The 24936-nt window shown below is 37.1% G+C and overlaps 1 protein-coding gene across 4 annotated transcripts in view; it reads right to left on the reverse strand.

Annotated features, from left to right (window-relative positions):
• Ppp1r12a (protein phosphatase 1 regulatory subunit 12A) overlaps positions 1-24936 on the reverse strand; it is a 114084-nt gene that overhangs the window by 22290 nt on the left and 66858 nt on the right. Inside the window, exons 5-14 of one of the 4 annotated variants that reach the window (XM_027392459.2) lie at positions 23542-23686; positions 17565-17639; positions 15905-15993; positions 15598-15755; positions 13627-13751; positions 7970-8185; positions 6575-6669; positions 6195-6299; positions 5153-5284; positions 4577-4753 (exon numbers count right to left, since the gene is read on the reverse strand). In XM_027392459.2, coding sequence (XP_027248260.1) covers positions 4577-4753; positions 5153-5284; positions 6195-6299; positions 6575-6669; positions 7970-8185; positions 13627-13751; positions 15598-15755; positions 15905-15993; positions 17565-17639; positions 23542-23686 — 1317 coding nt within the window. Of the gene's footprint in view, positions 1-4576; positions 4754-5152; positions 5321-6194; positions 6300-6574; positions 6670-7969; positions 8186-13626; positions 13752-15597; positions 15756-15904; positions 15994-17564; positions 17640-23541; positions 23687-24936 lie in introns of all 4 variants that reach the window. The other 3 variants (XM_027392458.2, XM_027392462.2, XM_027392461.2) reach the window with 3 other exon arrangements.

A 24936-nucleotide genomic window follows, 5' to 3' on the forward strand; every position in this document is an offset into this window, starting at 1 on the left:
TTGGAATCTGACATCCCTTTATCTACCATGCCACACTAGGCTTGGTATGCCTCATCCTACCACTGTTTTATAATGCTCCTATCAACTACCAATTTTCCTGGTTTTTACTCACATGTAACATATACTTCCAATTTTTCCATTAACAATTACACAGAACTTTCTGTTAAAGGATTTGGAAGAAGAAAAAACTCAGTAATTCTGGTATTAAAATTTAAAAACATTCTGATATATCATAAAAGTTCAATTTTATAGCCTTCTCTAGAACAATACATGTAAAGAACTGCAACATAGTAAAGGAAGTAACATGCATTTACCAAAATTATTTCAATAAAGAACTTCCTTTTTTTTTTTTGGTTTGTGTGTGACACATCTATTAAATGTCACTGCTCATCAGCCTGGAAAATACAGCTATTTGTTTCATTAATTCATTGATTCATTCAGCACTTATTTTTACACATGTGAGCTTTTTTGTGAATTCTACCAGATAAAAAGAAAAGATGAAATCTTAAGTGAGAGTTTGTCTAGCTAAACAAAATCAGTGTAAGAGGCTAGATAACTACATCTATCACTTTGGCCTCCGTGAGCTGTGTGTAAGTAAAGTAGGAACATGGACTACTGGGTTCTGAATTCAGTTCTGTATGAAAAATCCACTTCATTCTTTTCCTGTCGCCTGTGTGCTCTGGTTGTATATATGCAGGGGGGAAAACATGTTTATATGAGCATGTATGTGTGCATGAGAAGGCCTGAGGTTGATACCAGCAGCCTTTCTCATTTGTGTTCCAACTCACACACTGAAGCAGGGTCTCTCACTTAACCCAGAGCTAGCTGGTTGTATCTAACTGGGCTAGCTCCCTTGCTCCAGCCACCTGGCATTTATGTGGATTCTGGGGATCTGGATTCCAATCCTCAGGCTTATGTAGCAAGCACTTAGTCCACTGAGCCATCTCTCCAGTCCCTCATCACTATCTCTTTTACCCTTAAGAAAAAGAACTCTACTTGTCATCTTACCTTTTATTCCAATAAGCCTGGGTCTTTTAAAATTAATTTCCAAATTTCCACAAACGTTAATTTTTCATAAACGTTTAATATATGCAGGCTAAGGAGGTAAGTTACTACTAGTTGAAAGGGCCTATAAAAATCTGTGTACTTTAATTTTCTGTGCAATATCTGCCTCTAATTAGCACAAAACTCTATTAGCATATTAGCCAATACAAACTTTTTTTTTAATGATTTATTTTATAAAATTTTATTTTACTGATGTTTATTAGCTGACATGTTGTATTTACTTATAATGCTATTTAATTGGCCAATCAAATTATATGTTTGAAAAGCAGAGTAACATCCTTATTTCACACTTAAGCTTCTTTCCTTCCAGAGTAAATACGGATCTTTTAAAAAAGATAGATGTATGTATGTATGTATGTATGTATGTATTTATTTATTTAATGTGTGCTGGAGTTTTGCCTGTATATACTCTGTATGAGGATGTTAGGTACTCTGGAACTGGAGTTACAGACAGTTGTGAGCTGCCATGTGGGTGCTGGGAACTGAACGTGGGTCTTTGGAGGAGTCAGTTCTCTAACCCACTGAGCCATCTCTCCAGTCCCCCAGTAAACACATTTTTGTTTTCTTTTCTTTTAGCAGGGTTTTACTATGCAGTACAGACTGGCTTGAAAATCACTATGTAAGCCTAGATTGGCTTTTATCTTTTGACTTTTCTGTTTCAGCCTCCTGAGTGCTAGAATTACAGGCATGGGCCACCATGTCTAGTTCAGAGGTATATTTGTCTTTTTATATTTAAAAGACAAATGGGAGAGCTATGAAAACAGTGGAAGAGAGTAGCTATCCTAAAGCAATAATTCTGTGTGAATATGGAATTACTTGTAAGATACTTGTATGCATGTAAATTAAGGTAAATAACAAGCACTTACACGGAAATACTTTCTATCACATTCTACCTGTTTGATATTAGTTTTTCTGCTTTTAAAATAAAAATTAATTACCAGGGGGTTGTGAAGGTGACTTGTGGGTAAGTATATTTGCTGTGTAAGCATGAGGACCTGAGCTAAAATCCTTGGCTCTCACATAAAAGGTGGGCATGGCTGCACATGCATTAAGGGCCAAGACAGGCATATCTTGGGAGATAGGGCATTTTCACTGAAAGACTATCTCAAGAAAGCAAACAGAGAGGTGTATGTGTTCACAAGTACACATATACCTGCAAACACCCAGAAATACTACCTCCCCACACAAATAAATTAATGAAAACTGAATGCATTGGGATTTTTAACTAAAAAAAAGAGGAAACTGGACACAGTATTGATCAACTAGGATAATTTAAGTGTGCTACATAGTTTCATATTAGATCTTAAAATACATATTTAAAGTACCTAATGTGATAAATATATTAATTTAATTTTTTGTCACAATTTATTCTCTTTTTAAATTCCTAGCACTGATGACCAAACCCAGCACGTCACACATGCTAACAAGTATTCTACCACTGAGCCAAATTACCAGCCCTGCCCAATATATTTTTATGTCAGAGTGTATATATTTTAAGGCAAATTGGAAGGCCTTCAGGAAACTCATTTTTAAGCCAGCCTCAGCTAGAGAGGCTTATCAGAACTATAACACCTAAGAGTTTACAGAAGAGTGAGGTGCAGGTTGCAAGGCTAAATACCAAAGGTGTTGTAACTCCTGTGAGAGTGACTAGCTGCATCTTTCTGGGCCCATGGCTGCATACCTTCCCACCCTGAGAATGAACTCAAGCACAGGCAAGAAGAAAAGAAGCTGGAGAAATCGGTAGATCTGCTTTGGGGCTGGGGGTGCTGCAGACACAATGAAGGGGAACTGTTCTGGGAAGGCAGGAGGAAGCCAGTGTGCGGCGTGGTGTTGATGATCTGCACACCTTCCTGAGTTCACCTCTCCCATGGAAGCAGATGATGTCAGTTGGTCTTCATCTGTCACCATGTTTCTACAGCCAAAGGGTAACTACTGCCAACACCCGAAGACAGAAAAGGAAGGAGAAGAAATCCAGGAAGAGACTGGTTGAGTCCTTGCAGGCAGACAGTATTGCCAGGTAGGCAGAAAACATGGGGAACTAAGGGTCTGAAAACTAAATGAAAACCTGGAAAACCCAGGTGTGGCAGCCTCTGCAAATTCTCTATGAAGGTCTTGATTTTACTTACATGTCTTTAACTAACAACCCTACCCAAGTCATGATGGCATTATACCCAAATCACTCTGGAAGTTAAAAAAGTACATATAGTAAGGACCTTTTCATACAAGAAGAAATTCTGACCTAGAAATCATGATTAAGACACAAATGTCTACAGTGTAATTCAGTGGTAGATGGAAGCCTTGTAACTGCCCCTCCCCCAAGAATAAAAAGATGAAGAAGGAAGAAAGGAAGGAGGGGAGGAAGGAAGGAAGGAAGGGAGGGAGGAAGGGAGGGAGGGAGAGAGGGAGGGAGGGAGGGAGGGAGGGAGGGAGGGAGGAGTGAGAAGGAAGGGGAGGGAGAGGGAAGGAACTGAGAAGAAGGAGGAGAAGGAAGATCAGGGAAGGGAATGGAAGGAGGAGGAGGAAAGAGTGGATTCAGATCTGGCAAGTGAAGCAATGGCTTCACCACTAAGCTACACTGCCAGACCAATAATCTTATGATGAAAATTAAAAACAATTTAAAACACATCTATTCTCTTTGTAATGAGAACTATAAATCTTGGTACTTGGTATGTTGTATATAATTTCTCTAAGTATCTTCAGGTCCGCCTAACACAGAACACACACACACACACACACACACAGTGCGCACAAGCACACAAAGAAGGCTTTGCCTTTGATTATCCCAAACACACACACACACACACACACACACACACACACACACACACAAAGAAGGCTTTGCCTTTGATTATCCCAAACACACACACACACACACACACACACACACACACACAGTGCGCACAAGCACACAAAGAAGGCAGTTGTCTGGCTTTGCCTTTGATTATCCCAAACATCAGTTCTTTCAGAGATGGGCCAACAATCCTAACAGTTAATAACTGCTAGCTATGTCGACTTACGTAGGCTGGAGCTGATACATACTATCTCATTTATTAGCTTATTAGAGAAACAGACATTGTGGTAGCCTGAATGAGAATGTCCCCTTTTAGGATCACATATTTGAATACTTGGTCCCCAGCTGGTAGAGCTGTCTGAGGAGGCTTTGAAGTGTGGCCTTGTTGGAGGAAGTATGTCATTAGGGGGTGGGCTCTGAGATTTCAAAGTGGTCTGCTATTCCCAGTGCTTCCTTCTCACTCTGCTCTAGCCACACCTGTCTGCTATCTTCACCCTGCCACCATGGACTCTAACTCTTGGAACCATAAGCAAAAAACAAAAACAAAAAACCATCCCTTCTCTAAGTTGCACTGGTCATAGTGCTTTATCACAGCAACAGAAAAATATATACTTATCACATTTCTGAGAATAACAAAACAAAACAAACAAGCAAAGAACACAAAATACCAAAAACTGGGCAAGCACATCAGCAGAACTAGTTGTCAGGACCTTTACACACCTGCGTCTCTCCCTGACCTCTGATGTGGAGGAAACAGTGCCAGCAGTAGTTGTGGTCAGCGTTGTGGTAGAAGCTGCAGCATTTACAACAGTTGGAGCAACAGGAATGGTCACTGCGGTAGGAGCACTGTCCTTTTCTTTCTCAGTACTATCCTCAGCCCACAAACGATTTGAGGTACTATAGCATCATAAGCAGCAACACAAAAAGAGAAAAGGAAAACAGCTAAACAACGAAAGCAATTTCTAGAAGCTGAAAACATGTGACAACAGGGATGGATTTTTTAAAAAACACAAGATGAGACTTCTTGCAATTAGCAATCAGAAAGCTCAACCAGAGCTGTCAGAGAAAGATATTTTTATTTTAAGCAGTATAATCCAAGACCTTTAGTTTTTTGTTTTTTTTTTTTTCTTCTTCCCCAGACATGCATAATCGCTGGTTTTTGGAACCAATTTTGGCTTAAGAATAATTTTAAGAAGGTAAATAAAAAAATCCAGAGCCCACATTCTTCTACACAACAAGGCATGCACGTACATAAGCACACAGTAGACCTGAACACAGACTGGCTCCGTGACTCACCTGCTCTGTGTGCCTGCGGAGGAAGACCCCGTGGGACTCTTTGCAGTAGTGCTTGTGCTGGAAAGTAGGCTTTTCTGAAGCCCAGTTGCAGAGGTAACTGTTGGTGTTGATGTGGTGCTTGGAACACTAGAACTAATCAAATCATCTTGTCTTCTACCAAAGGAGCAACTAAAGGAAAGAGTCATTTCTCTATAGGATGTGTCTGTATGTGTATTCTATAGTCACTATCGTATACATCACACAATTTTACACACTAGGGAACAAACTGTGTTCCTAATCATAATCACCAGCTCCAGCACCAAGAGTTGCATCTACAACTTGCTAGAGTATACATTAATTTCACCAATTTGATATATAGAATTTTATGCCTCCTCCAAATACCTTCAATAAGTCAATATTGCACATTTTTAGAATGTGCTAGACCATATACAGTCATGCCAGGCTGGTCCTAACAAAAATGTGGAATGGATTCATTTAAGGAAAATAAGGCACTTGACACTCGTGAAGAAAAGTTTTTTTGCCATGGGTTAGAATCTTAGGAGTGATCCATGTCTACATTGCATTCATTTTATATTACATCTTCTCCTTTCTCAGTTAAGAAAGTTCTTTCTCAGTTTAGTTCAGTTCTCTTCTTTTTGCAGAGAACTGAAGTAGAAGTTTACTATTCTCCAAAATAGCAACACCAAGATTCTAAATGGAAATGTTTTCATAGCTCTGAGTTCTAGTCCAAACAGAAATGTCCCAGACAATGGCTAAATCAATTACGACACTGGCCCATTTCAGGTGACTTAATCAATCATAAGAAGTTTCTCAGAAGTGTCAGAATCTAAAGGATACTTCATAGTATACCAAATTTAATTACATATATATGCAGAGGATAAGTTAGAGCAAATTCACAATCTTTAAATTTATGCTGTGTCTTTAAATGAAAACTTAGCACAAAAAACAAGATATGACAGTTAAGAGATGTGAATAACTGATGTTAAATTGAGGGCTGTTTTTATAAGAATATAGAGAAGCCACTAACAAACTACATTATTACCTTCTATGGTAAGTGGATCCTTCATTGATTGAACTATTTTTTTTAAGGTCATCTTCCCATTTTCTTCTCGTGTAAGAACTACTTGTTCGCAAACTTGAAGAGTCTCTGTGAAAAGAATAGCCTTCAGATTTTGGGATATTCCGTAATAGTGCATCGCCTTAGTTTGCAACTTTTCTTCTTTCTCTGGCTCAGCAGCAATGCCCTCCTTACCCTCTATGAACATACTAAGCCTATACATCCTTATCACCTCAGGACTGTGCAACCAGTGTTGTGCCAGGGCATGGTCTTATCTCTTCCTGAAACCCCCATTCCATATTATTACAGTACCCACTTACTAACACCAATGTTAGACAATAAAGATTCTGCCCCATTGCACTCACCTGTTCTCTTTCTCTTCAATGTCAGATGTACTGGCTAGTCGCCTTGGGATTGTAGGTGCAACATACGCAAGTCTTGTTCCTTTACTATCTTTCTCCTAACAACAGAAAAAAATCATGTGTGAAAAAAATTGTGTGCTGAAAATATTTAAGAAAAGGTTTTCAATAATGTATACTTATATGACTACACAATTTATTGTTCAGTATTTTCATAGTTTAGTTCCTGAACTTTAAAACCGATACAGATCAATCAGGTACTACAAACCAATGAGAAATAGCTGGCTCAACCAGTTTTCTCTTATGTTAAAATTAGAAAATAATTTACTATAAGAAAGGAAGAAAAATTCCTTATCAATGACCTTTTCTAAGATTTCCATAAAGCTAAATGTAGCGGAATAAGTTAAAACACATTTATTGCTTTTGAAGAAATAAGGTTCAAATTAAGTTCAACAAGGAGTCATTTGTTGTATAAGCTGTTTACAACTACAACAATCCTTTAAAACAATGTTTTAAAATATTAAGACACTGAAAAGAAACACCGTCTAAATCATATTACTTAAATATATGGAATTTGAGTATGTAGTGTCAAGTGACATCAACACACTGCCAGTATACTTGAAAAAATGAGAAATAAAGTTATAAAAGGCAAAACATTAAAGTGAGCGGCAAAGCAATTTTATATTAGAATGTCTAACACCAAGGTAACACTCAGAGAAAGAAAACTATATTGAAAAAAAGACCCAAAAAGCCCAATTGCAGAGAATTCATTAAGAAAAAAATCTGCTGCAATATAAATACTGTCTTCATTAAGACAAAGATACTTGTATCAGATCAGAAAGCTGGCCTAGCAATTGTAGATAACAGATGACAGTAACTTGATCATGCTGACATGTTGGAAAAAAAATTGTATTCTTTAACTCTGGAAAACATATTCAAGAATAAATGAAATAAGCCTATTCATTCCCTAATACAAGAAGTAAGATTCTGGGAGCTGGAGAAATGGCTAAGTGGTTAATAATACTCAGTGCTCTGCAGAGGACCTACGTTTGAGTCCTAGCACCTACACAGCTGATCTACAACCATCTGTCACTCCAGTCCCAGGGAATCCAACATCCTCCCCTGAGTTCTGTATCAGGTGATGCACACAAAACACACATATCAAATGAAAAAAACCTAAAAAAATTACTGAAAAGAGCTTTTAAAAACTTAGTATTCTCCCCAAATACAATGTTTTAAGCAAATACAACTGACTTTCCTGCCACTCACAAGGCATTCTGTGTTATAGCATTGGTGAGTTAGGTTGATCCCGAGGATCTAATGATGCCTAGTAGAAAATTGATTTTATGTTCCTAGAAACACAGTTAATGTTTATTGAAGTCAGATTATGAAACAGATTACCTTTTCTTTATTATCCAAAGAGGATGAAAGCCTGGGACTGGAAGCTGAACGTATCACACCTGCAGAGTCTTTTTCCTTCTGGGCCTCCTTAGATGCGGTGATTTCAGCCAGTGCACCATAGCTGCCAGTCTTTCTAAGTCCTAACCTCCAGGATGCAGGAGACTCATCTTTTCTTTCTTCTTCTTTGGGAGAAATTTTTGTAGTTGAAGTTGGAAACTGTTTTTATTTCATAAAGGACAAAAACAACAAGTTATCAAAACCAGTCCTTAGGTTGGAAATAATTAGTTTACAGATAATGTCTAAAATTTTAAGTGACAGTTTCAGGAGAAAACACATTTATGAAGGTTAATGTCTTAAGGCAAAAATATAAAAATCTAAACCTTAAAGAGTAAACAGACTACCTTTCCAGAGGTTAGCTTTACAAAACCACACTACACACTTCATACCACACGTAAAATTATGATGCAGATACAGGAAAAAAAATCAGCACACTGTAAGGACTTAAACCATGCATCTTTGGCACCAACACCCATACGAAGCTTGTTATGTTGTACACCAATATACATTCTTGCACATAGAAATGCCTCACCATAGATTTTTCGCCCTTACTGGGCACCAGCACAATGCCAGTTTTGCGCAAGCCCTGCCTCCATGATGCAGGATCTACTGACTCCACAGGCATGAGAGAAGCAATGAAATCAAACTAAAGCCAATTAAAACAAGACAGGTCAAGAAATATAGATTGAAAGTATGAAAACAGAAAGGGAGATTAAAAGGAAAACAACAACAACAACAACAACACTTCTTTCCTTCATTCCAACTTTATAATAAACTAACACCCAGTAACCTGTGTGATGACCTAACCTTTGAAAGCCATGAAAACAAGTTCTAGCTTCAGTAAGAAGTAATTGGGAAGAATCTAATAAAGAAAATTCAAAGCAGTTAATGACACACAAAGCAATACTGCACATGAGTAAACAAATTACTGCATGTGAATTTTGTTTTCTGTGATTTACACACCCTATGTGAAAAATTTTCTAAGTACATTTAGTTCCATAATATTTTAAATACCATAACTTTAAATTTACTTACTATTTAACTTTCCTAATGAACAGTGATTTCAACACTTTAGTTAAAAATATTTTTATGCATAAATAATTACTTTTTCAGGGTTTTTCAGCAATACTAAAAACACATTAGTTATCCTTAAATAGTTCACTGTATCAACTATACCTCATCAATTCAAGAATTTTAATGTTCAATGTGCAGAGAGGAGAATATAATCATTAAATATAGCAAGGTATCACTAATTAAAAAGAAAAATCCTTTTCATTCATGATCAGGATTTGCTAAAACCTGCAGGCTTAACAGAGCTTTAGTTACAGTGACAAGTTTTTAAAAATTCTTCTGGTACATCTGGTAACTAATTTTCATCAACAGTCTAATTAGTTTACATTTCTCCAAATGCACATTGAATTATTTTAGGATAGGAAACAAAGAAACAAGAACTCCAAGAAGAAATACAGCAACATCTCCAGGACACTACACAAGCTGCCATGATCCTACTTGCACATAAATACCTAATAAACGAGAAAAGCAGTAACTAGCTACCCCTGTCCTCCCCTTCTCTTTTGAAACAGTGTTCCAGTATGCAATCCAGCATGACTTTGACCTGGCACTTCTTCTGTCTCAGCTTCTCCAGTGCTGTGATTCCAAGAGTATGCCACCATGCTTGGCTACAAATAGCTATGTATCTTGGCAACATACAGACATACATGCACGCATGCCAAGTATGAGACTTCTGTGATATTCTATGCAGTGTGTTAGGTATTGAGAGAAATGCTTACTGATTTTTATGTTGAAGGTCTACACTTTGGGTTTTGCAAAACACTGATCACAAATGAATGAATGTGCCTATGCTCCAATAGAAGTCTATTTTGGGGCAATGAAATTTGAATGTGTCACAAAGTAGTGTATTAGATATTTCCCCCAAGTATTTAAAAATGTTAAAACCACCCTTTGCTTGTTTACTATGTAAAAAATAAGCAGTGGACTGGCATTGGATTACCAGCCATATTTTGTCAACCCCTGCTCCAACAGCATCTCCTGCAAAATGAAATTTTTTTTTTTTCCCCACCAGGACAACGAAAACAAGACAGCAGATAACGTTTACCTGTAAGCAGAGGCCAATATTTAACAAACGTCTGCTCCTGTCTAGCTCTAAGCTAAGTTCTATGCATAAGACATCTTACTGTAACACTACATGCACACAATGAAATGTTACTATTGCTCTTTTAGACTGGACATGACCAGAGCAGTAATACCTACATTTTACACATCCAGGATTTGGATCCAGACAGTCCACATGTTTGAAAGTACCTTTCATTTTGCCTTGGTACATGAAGAAACCTACTGAAATACTCAACTACACCTACCTGCTTAAAATTTTCTTCTTTTGTTCTTATAACAGGACACATCTCCACTTGCTTACTCTTCAGACCACTTCTGTTTCTTTCTGGCTAACAACCTGCCTTTGCTTACTCTTTCAACAGAAGTACTCCAAGAGTCTGCTCCTAGATATCCTTTCTTTTCTTTTTCTGCCAAGTAGTTTTCTCTTTCAAGCCAAATATTACATTTAGTAAGCTTATTCTAAAGTTTGTGATTCGCTAGTCTGGTCCAACATTTAAATTCCTAGTCTTAAATTTCTTTCCTTTTTTTTTTTTTTCTGTCCCAGAATTTACTTTGTAGACTAAGTTGGCCTCGAATCATAGAGGTATGCCTGCTTCTGACTCCCAAGTATTGGGATTGAAGGTATGTGCCACCATGCCCAGCTCCCTAGTCTTAAATTTCTTAAATTAAAAAGTACTCCCGACCCTGTCTGTCTGTCTGTCTGTCTGTCTGTCTGTCTGTCTGTCTGTCTGTCTGTCTGTCATGTGTGTACATGTGCAAATGTGTGTCATGGCATGTGTGGAGGTCAGAGGACAATTTATAGGACTTAGTTTTCCTTCCACATTTATCTTCAGCTAATATTACCTTGTATATTAAAAGACTATAAGTGACATTTAATATGTGTTGTTTGCTTCCATATGTGATCTATTCCTTGGGGTGAGTACACACATAAAATCCATAGCTAGGCTCTGATAGACAAGGCTGGACAGCCCAAGACAACTTTGTGTCAATATTAAAAGCAGAGGAGTGACTTGAAATCTAAATTAGAATTTGACTGAAAATCTTTTAAGATGTACTTACAAATTCATTCATAAATAAATTTGCATTTCTTAAGTCTCTGTTTATATACAAAACCTTAAAAAAACTTAAAAACACTAAATGCTAAATTAAAGAAGACAAAAGTCTAAATATTGTTATATACAAGTTATACCATACTGTAAGACTATTCTATCATCAAAAAATATTCAGATTTTGAGTACATTTGTCTTGTCAAAAATATAAATATTATGTTCAAGGTAAGTTACATGAAATTTTCCAAATATATAAATTACAGATGTACATGTTTAACTCTGTTTAATTAGAGAATCAAAAGGACTTCAATTAAGCTTTTTTTCTTTACAGGAATGAAATTATTTTCCCACTAAGCTTACACAGATACAAAGTACTTTCAGTGTCAGCTGAGAAGTGAGCTGGCTAGAAGGAAAAACTGCAACACTTTTTTACATCTTTATGAAAGGAATTGCTTAGTCAAATTATCAAAATAGAGATAGCTGGTTTCTTGCCCAGATATTAACAGTGGCATTTGGGAACTTGAAATAATCCTATTGTCTTAATAGACAATAAATCAAAACATCTGAATGAAAGAAACACAACTTAGTATTCACATAAGAAGTACATGACAGGTCTAGAAGTAAAATAGAATATAGTTCAGTTAAACTTTGCCAATGCTAGTCATTGTTTAAGAGGTTAAGAGCATTTCATGTCAAGCATATGTAATTAGGTCATATGAACTAGAGTTCTAAGAACTGAAGAAGCCCTTAGTTCTAGAGCAGTGAGGAAACAACTCACTCCAGTAGCTTTCTGATGTTCTAACTAACTATGCACCAGTGACACCTAGATGTTTCCAGCATTGAGAATTTAGGCTTTTCTTAGGCTGAGCTTTACTTATTTTTCCCCACTATAGGGGACTAAGCCTGGGTTTCATAAATCTTAGACAAATACTCTACTACTGAGTTATAGCCCTATCACTCACACTTTTAGATTATGCAGGTTAAAAAGAAATTCCACATATATAATTAAAACTTTACATTTTAACCAACTTGTATGTTACTGATAGTAGTGAATAGAAACACAGTGAGGATTTAAAAACAGTCTTCAAATCCTTCCTACCCAAACACTGCCAGATATGCAACAGAACAACAAGTCTCAAGATAGATACAACAACCAAACACAATGTCTAATTTCTACCTGGATTTGTGGTTTAAAAACACAAATCAGTAAGATACTACTGAAGCACAACCTGGAAAACTGCACACACACATATAATAATCAGCACAGACTATATATAATTCATAGATCATATACTGTGTATTATATCAAAGTTAACTCTCCAATAAGAATGATTATTTTACTGTGGGAATGAAGGACAACATGTCTGTACGTGGAATACATAAACTGACATACTCGGGAAAATTTAATGGCGACTGCAATGCATACATGTTTAAATGCTCTGGAGGAAAAAAATTGTATACATATTCAGAAAGGCACAAGTGAGCTCATTAAAGGTAAAGGTGGGGTGCTAAGGACAAATCTTTATGAAGAGACCAGAAGGTTAAGGAAAAATAAAGCAAAAGCTTGTCATCACTGTGTTTACGAAATAGCAGCTTTGGTGTAGAATGCAGGGCGATGGAAAAAATGAAGCTATCATTTTGGGATTACCCTTCATCACTAGTCATGTTCTTGTCTCTCAATTAATTTTTACAGTATTCATTTTATTTATCTTTTTTTGGTTTGGCAAGAAAGACAGTAATATTCCCATAATGAAAATAAGTAATAAGGAGGTGGCGTTGGTGGCTCATGCCTTTAATCCCAGCACTCTCGAGGCAGAGGCAGGTAGATCTCTTTGAGTTCAAGGCCAGCCTGGTCTACAGAGAGAGAGTTCTAGAACATACTCCAAAGAGAATCCCTGTCTCAAAAAACCAAAAAAGTAACAAGGGCAGAGGTCTGGTTTTCTAATATGCTTTTACTGGCACATGACAGTGGCATGCCAGGTACCTTGTATGAGTTGGACAAAAAATCTACACTATTGTTTTTCCCCTGACTTATCAGCCTTCACTGACTTTTCACGCTGTGTTTTCCAAGTGAGTAATTACCAGTATACACCTCTAGTTAAGAGACAAGATACAAAACTTGAGTTTCTCCAAAGAAAAGCTTAACAAATAAAAATTACCGTGACTGCCAATTTTGGTATTATAAAAGCTTTTGATTTCCTGCCATACTTTATTAACTATTCAGTATAGTATCAACTTACTATCAGTTGTAAAAGGCAAAAAAAAGACACTATGACACAGTTCAGAGGCAATTATAAGAGCAGAAAAATATACTATGTTCTGAAATAACTATAAACACTGCAAACTATTTTAACCAGTTACTCAAAATGGTACATAAACAAAAATACATGTATGTTTCATAGTAGAGTCTTGGCTTACCTTTTTAACAGGTGATGTAGGCGTCCCCTGACTGGAAGACAAAGTAGGTGTCGTAACAGCTGCAGGAGCTGCTTGTGTGCTGGAAGTGTGAGCATTAGTTACAGAAGCCATTGGTTTTGTCTTATCTATTAAAAACAAACAAACAAAAAAATTAAGAGTTGAGAGTCTATAGGAACTAGACTCCTGTAGCTCTTGCTTTATTACTATCACTTTTTATGTGTGTGTGTACACACACACACACACACACACACACACACACACACACACACATTTATTTATTTATTTATTTATTTATTTATTGGTCTTGTGAGTATATGTTCATATGTATATGTGCAGGCAGAGGTCCTAAGTCAACATATGCAGTTTTTCAGTGAGCCTGAAGCTGAGCAACTGCAGCTAGTCTAGCTGGCTGATTTGCCTAAGAATCTCCTGTCTCTGCCTCATGAAGGCTGGCATCCCAAGTCGCCAGCTGCCTGCCTGGCTTTTCTGTAGAGCTCTGAATTCTGGTCCTCACACTTTTATCTGTTGAGCTATCTCTCCAGATCACCAGAGAGGTTTGAAAGGAGTTTCTAGCAATCTATCTTTACGGATGCGGAACTTTAAATAACATTAAAAAACAAACAAAGGTACAAACAGAACCTGACTTCAATAACTCTTAAAACTAGAGCAGTGGGTTCTCAACCTGTGGGTTACAACCACTGGAAAGCACATATTTTTTCAATGGTCTCAGGAACTAAATTACCACTCAGCAGCAAAATTAATTATGAAGGAGCAATGAACATAGATATATGGTTCCTAAGACCACCGAAAATATGTGTTTCGTGATGATAGTGACACACAGGTGTTGAGCATTGGTGAACTAGAGGGAGAGATCTTAAGTAACATTTAAAATTTGAATGCTTGGCAGTATTAGTAAAAAGCTTACTATAGCCATCATTAATTTTTAATGCATAAGTAACTATTATTCAATATCATTGTTCCAGTGAATCTAAAAAGAAAATTTATGGTCATGTCAATATGGCTAAGTGTCCCAAAGAATATGACTTTCTTCCTCTGAAGTTAAATATGCACAATTTCATTTTTCTAGAAATAATATACTTATATGGTAGCATTCAAAATACACCAACTGTCCCTATGTTTCAGGCACTGCTGTAGGTACTAGAGATAAATCAAGCAATGAAAGTGTCAAATATCATAATTACATGGAGTTTTCATTCTATGAGAAATAATGAATTCATGTGTAACCATTCAGCTTATTAAGTAAACATTATCAATATTATGACCCTTGTATTATAATAGAGATGTTACATATTACTTGAGTATACTATGTAAGAGTACAGACACAAACTAAAAGATTACTGAAGGGAACCTCATGATTGCCTTTTGGGAAGGAAGAAAAGGAAAGCTTAGATGTTAAAGGAAGCTGTTTGTAATATCTTAATTTTACTAAAAAGAAAATCTGAAGTATGACTGAGCCTCAAGAGCTATTATATATGACGTCTTGGTCATCAAATTATGAATGTTTATTATATTACATTTTGCCATATCCTCAAATTTCTCAAAACAAACCAATTACTCAATAGCCTCATAGGAGAGTAACTGGTCTCAGCAGCCCCTCCTCTCCTTGTCCATTTAGGGAGAATTTAGGAAGTTGACAGAGCCAGTCTTCTAGGCTAATGAATCATAGGAATAAGTAGATGTGTTCTTGAACTGCTGGGAAGCTGCTCACACTCTATCCATACCATCTTATAGTGTCCTGGGAACTCTAATAAGCCTCCAAACCTTGCTCAAATCAGCAAGAGGCAGAGGTGAGCCACTGCCTCCTGACAGAGAGATGACAGTAAACTCACAAGTTACCCAGACAGGTATTAAATAGCAAGTCTGTACAAAAGCATAAACTGAAGCCTATCTTACATTACTGCAGACTGCAAGAACAGTACAATTATAACTAATGTATGCTTCTCATCTCACCAGCCTCCCCTTCCGACTCAGAGTCATCCTCCTCGTCTTCTTCGCTGGAGCAGCTTGACTCATCCTTCTTTCCTTCGTCCTCCTCATCGGCTTTTTCTTGTTCCAGAGACTCGATGCGGGATGCATTTTTCTCTGGCTCAATAATCAGCGTCTCTTTGCTGTGGGAGGAAAACCAACTTCAGTTGATTGTGAACACAAAAGGTTCAAACACATTATTATTTTCCCTCAGATTCCAAGAGTAGCTCCAGTGGCCACTGTGCTATTCCATTCAGAGCAGAAACAAAGCCTTCCTTCACCATTTACTCACTTTTTAAAAGTCTTCTGTGGCTGATTATTTTCCATATTTGCTGTTGACTCAATTAGTGGAGATTTCTTATCCCGTTTTTCACTATGGAGCTTTATCCACAAAGGAAAGGGTAACATTAATTAGCAAAGAACAGAGTATAAATAAAGAGAATGATGTTATAAAAATAACGTATTAAAAAGACCTAATTTTAACTGCAAGGAAAAAGCTTGAAAAACACTTGGCAATTTAAATAAAACATAACCCCAGTAACTCTAACCAGCAATAAATGAAAAATGTCAATCCTTCCATCTTTAGCTCACAGAAGTCAAGTCCACTGTCTACTTATGGTAGTTGCTGACAGTAATTTACTTAGACTCTATCTCCTAGTTATGGAATTCCATGCTTGTTTGGAGCCTTCTATTATAAACTCACTTTATAGTCACACCTTTTAAGCATATTGTCTTAGAAATTAGAAAAAATTAAGCATATTGTCTCATTTTGTAAATGGCAAGACACAGAAACAGGAAACCAACAATATGGGTGACCCATTGCCACCACCCCTACATTCTAGCTCACTGTCATTTTGTGATTACTAAGAGTAACTTTAAAACAGTATGAAATAAAGAGAGACATACATGGTCCCCTGGAGAAGGGGAAAGGGTCAAGATCCCCTGAGCAAATTGGGAGCACGGGAAGAGAGGGGAGGGAACTAGGAGAATGAGAAGGGGAGAGAGAAGGGATGCAGAGGACATGAGGGAGAAGAAAGGTTGAGTCTGGGGAAGAATAGAAGATAACAAAAATGGAGATACCATAATAGAGGGATTAGGTTTACAGAGAAATCAGGCACTAGGGAAAATATCTAGAGATCTACAAAGATGACACCAGCTAACAATGTAAGCAACAGAGGAGAGACTACTTTAAATGCCCTCCCCTCATAATGAGATTGATGACTGACTTATATGCCACCCGATAGCCCTCATCCAGCAGCTGGTGGAAGTAGAAGCAGACACCCACAACTAATCACTGAACTGAACTGGAATCCAGATGCAGAGAAGGACGAGTGAAGAACAAAGGGGTCCAGACCAGGCTGGTGAAACCCACAGAAACAGCTGACCTGAACATCGGGGAACTCTTGCTCCCCAGACTGATAGCTGGGAAACTAGCATGGGACTGATCCAGACCCCAGGAACATGGGTTTCTGTGAGGAAACCTCAGAAATCTAAGGGACCTCCTGTAGTAGTTCAGTACTTATCCCTAGCATAGGTGTGGACTTTGGGAGCCCATTCCACATAGAGGGATACTCCCTGAGCCAAGACACATGGGGGTGGGCCTAGGCCCTATCCCAAAAGATATGCTAGACTCTGATGACACCCCATGGAAGGCCTCACCATCCAGGGGGCGCAGAAAGGATATGTGATAGGTAGGGTTTTACTTGGGGGTGGTGGTGGTGGTAGGTGAGGATGGGAGGGAGAAGGGAACTGGGATTGTCATGTAAAACAATCTTGTTTCTAATTCAAATAAAAAAATCTGAGAGAGAGAGAGAGAGAGAGAGAGAGAGAGAGAGAGAGAGAGAGAGAGAGAGAGAAAACAGTATGAAATAGCCCCAGAACACCTCAAGTGCTTGAAATTCAAAGCTATGGAAAATTCATTAGTATAAGAAATTTTTAGCAATCAAACATACCAGATTTTGTTTTTTTTGCAACTCTTCTAGATATCCTAAAATGTCTTCATCTGCTACATCAAAGGCTGTTTGGCCCTAGACAGGAAATGAGAAGCATGAAAAATTCAATAAATCATAAATTTTGATGAGCATAAATAAATCACAATTTGGAATTATTATAGAGAAATCTAGATAGTTTATGCACACACACAAAATTTCATGTTCCTGTAAGAATATATGCATGTGTGAGCATACATGTGGAAGTTAGAGGTCAACATGGGATCTGTCCCTACCCCTTTCTTACAGACAGGGTCTCTCATGGGCCTGGAACTCACCAACTCAGTTAGGCTGGGGTGGGGAGCCCCAGGGATCCCCTTGTCTCTGCTACCCAGTACTGGGAATAAAAGCTCAGGCTACCACACCCAGCTTTTCATATGGATTCTGGGGACTAAACTCAGTTCATAAGACTTGCAAGGGAAAGATTTCAGTGACTAAAGTAACTCTCTAGTCCCTGGAAACATGTATACATGTATCTCCATCGGTACATGAGAAACCCATGTGAGAGAACAGCAGAACAGAACACCTTCCAGATGTTTTAGTACCAGGATGATTCAATGTTGTTGAGTATATTTACAGCAGTAACTTCACCATTAAAATTTTAGACAACTTTTGCCACTCTCAAAAGAATAAGCAAATCCTTTAGTGTCTCCCTACCTTTTCCCATTTCTCCTAACCAAGGCAACCACTAACCTACCTTGTATCTATATATTTGCTTATGCTAAACATTTTACATGAATTGAACTATACAATACTCCTTTAGATGGGTTTCTTTTACTTCATATGTTGCCAAGGTTAATCTATGTAATAACAAATATTACTAGTTCATTCTCCTTACTGAAAAATAATCTAAACCAACAAAAACTGGTCATTTGCTTTGGTTTCCTGCTTATGATAAGAAGCACTACTTGGATGAAGAGCAGGACTGCTCCTGCAGAGGACCCAAGTTCAGCTCCTTGTCATCACATTGGTGACGGACTGCCTGTTAACTCCAGTTCTGGGGGATCTGATGCCTCTGGTGCACATGCACTCAAGAGCATATACTCACAGATGCATATGCATACAAATAATTAAAATAACAAAAATGAGTCTTTAAAAAGGCACTGCTATGAAGACTGTTGCATAGGGGTGTGTGTATATGTGTGTGGGGGCAATTTCCATGTTAAGAGTGAAATTAATGAGTCATGTGGAACTCTGGGTTTTGAGGCCTTTTATTTTATTTCCTAAAACTTAATTAAATGTTTATATGCACATGCATATTTAGCAGCCTCAAGTATTGCTTAATTTAAAAATTAGTTCAAAGGAATATTTGTCAGCCTACTTGTACCCCTGTGGAAAAATACCCAGCATTTTGAAGAGTCATCTTCCTCTATCAAACCAAGGGGTGAAACTCTAACATCTCTCCTGCCCCATTTCAGCTCGAAGCAGTAGAAGCTAACAATTAAGTTGACTTAAAAAAAGGAAACCCCAAACTAGGATCTGTTATAAAATAACAGATTTTTATTCAGAATTTTAAGGCAGAAATTCCAGTTTTGATATACTGTACTCTCTGAGCAATTAGCTCTAAAATGTTTGAAGCTTTGTATTTTAATGCAATTTGTATTTTTAAAAACCACATTCTTATGTTCAAATAACTCATTGATTTCTTAAAAACTTACCAACCCTTATGAAAAAAATCCCATCATGTGTTTTTTTTAATTATAATTACATTTTTGCAGCAGTTAAATGAAAAGGAGTTCTTTTACTAACCAAGGAATTTCTCTTTTTAATAGTTAGAAGCCACATTACCTTACTACCTTTCTTTTCACTTTCTCCCTTGATTAATGAGTCTACTTTGCAAACAGCAGCTGATAGAGAATGAAAACTACAGTAAAATGTGGGCTATAAACAGAGAAAACATTCTAATTTAAGAAGCATCCCACCACCACCTATCAACATGCGTTAGTAAGGTAATCACGAGCTTCATGCAATCTGTAAGACACTAAGGAGCCTAATGAGAGTCTGAACATTATGAGACTTCAACCTGTCATCACATTCCACTGCCTTTCCTAATGGAATACAAGCACAGGAAGGCACATGGCTTAGTCAGGTGAAGCAACTGCAACACAACTAAGGACACAGTGAGGAGACAGTGGGAAGTAAGAACTTGTCAAATCAAAAGAACAAAACAAGTTGCTTGACAAATCAGTTCAATACACCTGCAGATCTATCAAGGCCAAGGTTTGACTATAAATTTATAGTATATTCATTTTTTCTTTCTCACTTGGTCTACATGAATTGCTTTTGCAGACATGATTTCTTTAAGTCTATGGAACTACCAGTAAAGTAGTTCCATGATTTTCAGTGTTCAGATGGGAAGCCTGAGTGGTAACTGGTCAGGGTCATGGAGGTAAGAGAGAGGATGTGGGGACAGAATCCAGGCCTGTACTGCTGCAGCATATGATGTGACTTCACAGCAAGTAAGAATGAGCTCAAGCAGGATTATGACGGAAAACAAATACGTGTGACATAAGTAGTAGAAATATTTAAACCTGTATGACATCAAGCTAATTACATGTTGTAATCATTGTACATCAACAGAAATTCCAATAAAATTATTATCCTTGATATTAAAAGAGACAATAGGTATATTCTAGTAAAACAATTATTTTAACAAGCAAATAAAGCAAAATAAACTTTTATATTTAAAATCAATATTATGAGTTAAAATAGCCAGGTGGTGGTGGTGCACGTCTTTAATCCCAGCACTTGGGAGGCAGAGGCAGGCAGATCAGCCTGGTCTACAAGAGCTAGTTCCAGGACAGAGAAACCCTGTCTCGAAAAACCAAAAGTTAAAATAAATGCTTTATAGTTTGCAGACAAGTTAAAAAGTTGAAAAAAAATTCTATTTACTCTTAGAACATCATTTCCATGTAGAAAGGCTTTTATAGACTTTAAGATTTGTACATTTTCCATATTATTTTCACATATCACATTTCCTTTTTTTTGTTTTTTAAATCTTTCAATGTGTACGTGTACATGTGTATGCATATTGGTATGTGTGTGGGCCCTAAAACATGTTTTCTACAGTTAATTCATGTAAACACTCATAGTACTTTAAGAACAATTACTTGATGTTTTAAAGGAAACAAGTGCTCATGAAAGGGGCCTGGAGAGATGGCTCAGAGGTTAAGAGCTCTTACTACTCTAACAGGGAAACAAGTTTAATTCCCAGAGCCCACAATGTGACTCACTGCCATCTACAGCTCCAGTTTCAGAAAGATCCAATTTCTTCTGGCCTTCTTGGGCACTTTACATACATGGTGCAGAGATACATACATGCAAGCATAATACCCATACACATCAAGTAAAAGTAAATCTTAACAAGCACTAATGAAAGAAATGAAATGACATGATAAATTCATAAGGCAGGCTTGCACATCAACACAAAATGATTTGCTCTAATTAAACATAAGATATGCCAAGCAAGGAGGCTCACATCTATAATCCTGGCACTACAAAGTCTATGGTAGAAGAATTAAGAGTTTGGGGTCAGCATGAACTACACAGTGAGTTGAGGATAATCTTGAACTATTATGGAAAGTATTTTCCCCCAAAGAAAAAGGACCCTGGATCAGTCGCACATGCCTTTAATCCCAGCATCTGGGAGATAGAGGAAGGCAGGTCTCCGTGAGTTCAAGGCCAGCCTAGTCTACACAGTGAGTTCCAGGACAGCCAGGGCTATGTTGACATTCCATTTCAAAAAGCCAAATGGAGTGGGGAAACAAATGGATACAGCATGACATACTATTTTTAAGAGTTATCAGTAAAAAAACCGAAAAAGATTGATGGCTCAGCAGTTAAAAGTACTTGTAGCCAAACTGGGATGTGGTGGCACACACCTTAATCCTTGAGAGGCAGGGCAGGTGGATTTCTTTGAGTTTGAGGCCAGGGTGATCTACAGAGTGAGTTCCATGACAGCCAGGGCTACAGAGAGAAACCCTGTCTCAAAAAACCAAACCCAAACCAAAACAAAAAAGTACTTGCTCCCTGAGTTTCATTCCCAGCATCCACATGCTGGCTTACAGGCATCTGTAACTTCTCCAGTCCCGGAGGATCCAACAGCTTTTTCTGACCTGTGCAGCTACCTGGTATGTGTGTGGTGCACATACAACATGCAGGCAAAATACTTACACACACATATAAAAAAAATTAAGACAAATAAAACAGAGAAGACAGCTCAACCAAATAGGAAAGTTAGGTAACTACTAAATTTTCAAATAAACAAACCTAAAAAATTATGACTAAACATGATATAAAAGCATTTAGAATTCTGTCTACACTTTTATCTATTAAAATGTTTTTAAAGTCTTGCATTTTAAAAAACAATTTTATTTAAAGTTTTAAATATTTTATGAAAGTATTTGTACAAATAAAAGAAAAATTGTAAAGAAACTTAACAGAAAATAGAAAGAAAGGGGGAGAGAGGAAGACGAAGAGAGAGAGGGAGAGAGAGAAAAAAGAGAGAGAGAGAGAGAGAGAGAGAGAAAGGGAGGGAGGGAGAGAGAAAGAGAAAGAGAGAGGGGGGCTTTAGGAAAATTATTCAACTTCTCTGAGCACATCCCTAAATCTGCAAACACAATATCTGGGGGTTGGTGAAAGGGCAACAATAGATAATACATATGAAAAGGGCAGGATACTATAGAATATGGGACTTAGCTCAAAAATATTTAAAGAACCACTAATATAACAGAATAAAGAAATGAGATCAAATTTATGGTGACAAAAGAAGTGGCTATGATAGTAATGAGAAAGCTCAATGTTACAAAATAAAATTATCAATTATACCTAAAAAGATAATTATGGGCCAAATGCAAAATTCAATTAATTCTTCTTATATAGATTATGTATTACATATGTCTTAGAGAATACCAATCCAGCCAGGGAAACAGCATGTTCATATTCAGAAGCTAAATAACCTTTTGGAAAACTGTTTCAATTAAAAAAAACTTTTTTTCTAGTCTCTTTTGGGAGTCACTATTACTAAATAAATCAATTATCAGCACTTCCCATGTGAGTGAGTGGCATGTAAGAATACTGGAAGACAGTTGGAATGCAGACCAGAGCTCAGCTTTAAGCTTTCAACTGTGAGTACATGAAAGCTGTTTACCAACATGGAGTAGGAGATTAACTAGCAAGAATACTATTTTTTGCTGACAAAATGACACTATTTGAAAGGGAAAAGTGATCTAAGAAACTAGGTAACTTGAATCTACATGATTTTGTAAAAAAATATGATGTACAGCATTTATTTCTTCTCTCATTTCCTTTATCCAATTACAGAAGATTAGATAAGTCATTCACCCACTGAACTGTTTTCTTGTAAATGCTGCACCAACTGAACAGTCTCGTTTCACTATCCACTGTCACCTAACTACTGTGAGCAGGTTAGTATATTACCATCAGCCAGCTGGGGCAGTGGAAGCCTGTAATCTTAGTACATGGAGGTGGAGGCAGGGGATCTGTTCAACACAAATCTCAGCTACATACAGAATCCAAGGTCAGCCTTACGTGAGACCCTATCTCAAAACAAACAAGCCCAAGCCTTAAAGATGATGAGACAAAAGAATGAGAAACACCCTGTACATTGTTCCAATGTCTGACAACAGCAAACATTTACACAAACACATAATTTCTTAACTTATGAGTACCTAAAAGTATGGTAGCTATACAAGTACTTAAATGCCCTGTACAAGTATGACAGTAAGGTTACTCAAGGAATCGTAGCTGCCTTTTCTGAGAACAGTGCATAAACACCTCATTTGGGAGTTAAAACAAGTTAAACGTTAATAAATGAACTAATGATGGACAGAATATAAATGTAACATAATTAATAATCTTGACTTATCATGTGGAGGTTAGAATTTTGTTTCTAGTGTTAAAATATGTTTAAAAGGCCTACCACTTTGTTGACCATCTCCATATCACACAGATTGTCCACTAAAATTCGACATGCTTCTTCTTTACCCCAATGAGCTGCAGCATGAAGAGGTGTCCAGCCATCATAATCTTTAATATTAACATCATAGCCTGCCTGTATTAAAAGTCTAAAGAAATTACAGTAAATTAGATAATCATTAAAATCTAGCAATTAGCAAACATGATCAACAGCCTTCTACCATGCAATTTAACCACAATTTGCAATGTAATTCTTTTCCGACTTCCAATTCCTCCTCCTCTTAATGAATTAACTAGGGCAAATAGAAAGTAATTTACAGAAGACACTCGAGTCATTGCCACAATGAGGTTTTAATTAATTCTGATATTCTTAACTCTTACAGTTTGATATGAAACTGATTAATTCTTGTTAGTATCACTTGCAAGTGAAAAATTTCACCCCGAAAAGCCCAGTTTTAAAAGTCAGATTAAGCACAATGGATCAATCTGTACATAAAGCTTATTTGCCGAAACAGCTATCTTTAGATGTCCAGATGATACATCATCTCAGGCCAAATGTGGCCTAAAAATATACCAGAGTCCAAGAAGTTTATTTTGTAATGCTTAGTTGCTTTGCATTTGAGGAAATGGTTATGGAAGCTTTGTGAACCTTTATGATCTGCTACAGAAAATTTCAAAAGAAACTGATAATCTGTTAGGAACAAACAAAGCGAGACGTATTTCAAGGGTATTGACTCATATTCTGCAGCAGCAGAAAGCAGATATCCCAGTCACTAACAAGCTATAAGATAGGAATATATTTTAATACAATGCAAAGAGTTACACAAATTAGCATGCCCTCTAACTGCACAATGACATCAACCTTTGCTTTATTCATAAATTATGTTCTCTTACTGAACCTATAAGTTGCACATAGCACAGCCGCACACACAGGCAAATGATGCTTTACATCAGAAATCTAGTATACTTTTACCTGACTTTCCAAGATGGTGAGCTTGACAAGGACTTCTTTTTACCTACAGGAGGTGGTAGTGACAGCTAATATATAATCACCTCTATTTTCTGTTAAGAAGTGATGGTTATATGTAAATGTTCAGACCTGTAATTATTGCACTTAGGTGGCTAAGGCAGGATGATTGCTGCCAGCCTGGGTTACAGAGTGAGACTGTATAAAACAAGCCAAAACATAAGAAATACAAACCAGCCTATTTATTAATATCTAGCTATAGCAGCTATTCCCAAACTTAGCTCAGTAACAAAGTTATCCTAAAAACCTACTTTAATAAAAAATATTCTCTAGATCAACTGTAGTACTATTGAATCAGCACATTAGGGCTCTGTCTATCTAAATATACTTCGTTGGTTTTGAGACTATCTTGTTATATATGACAAGCCAATG

This window comes from Cricetulus griseus (genome assembly GCF_003668045.3).
Source record: "Cricetulus griseus strain 17A/GY chromosome 1 unlocalized genomic scaffold, alternate assembly CriGri-PICRH-1.0 chr1_0, whole genome shotgun sequence".
NCBI lineage: Eukaryota > Metazoa > Chordata > Mammalia > Rodentia > Cricetidae > Cricetulus > Cricetulus griseus.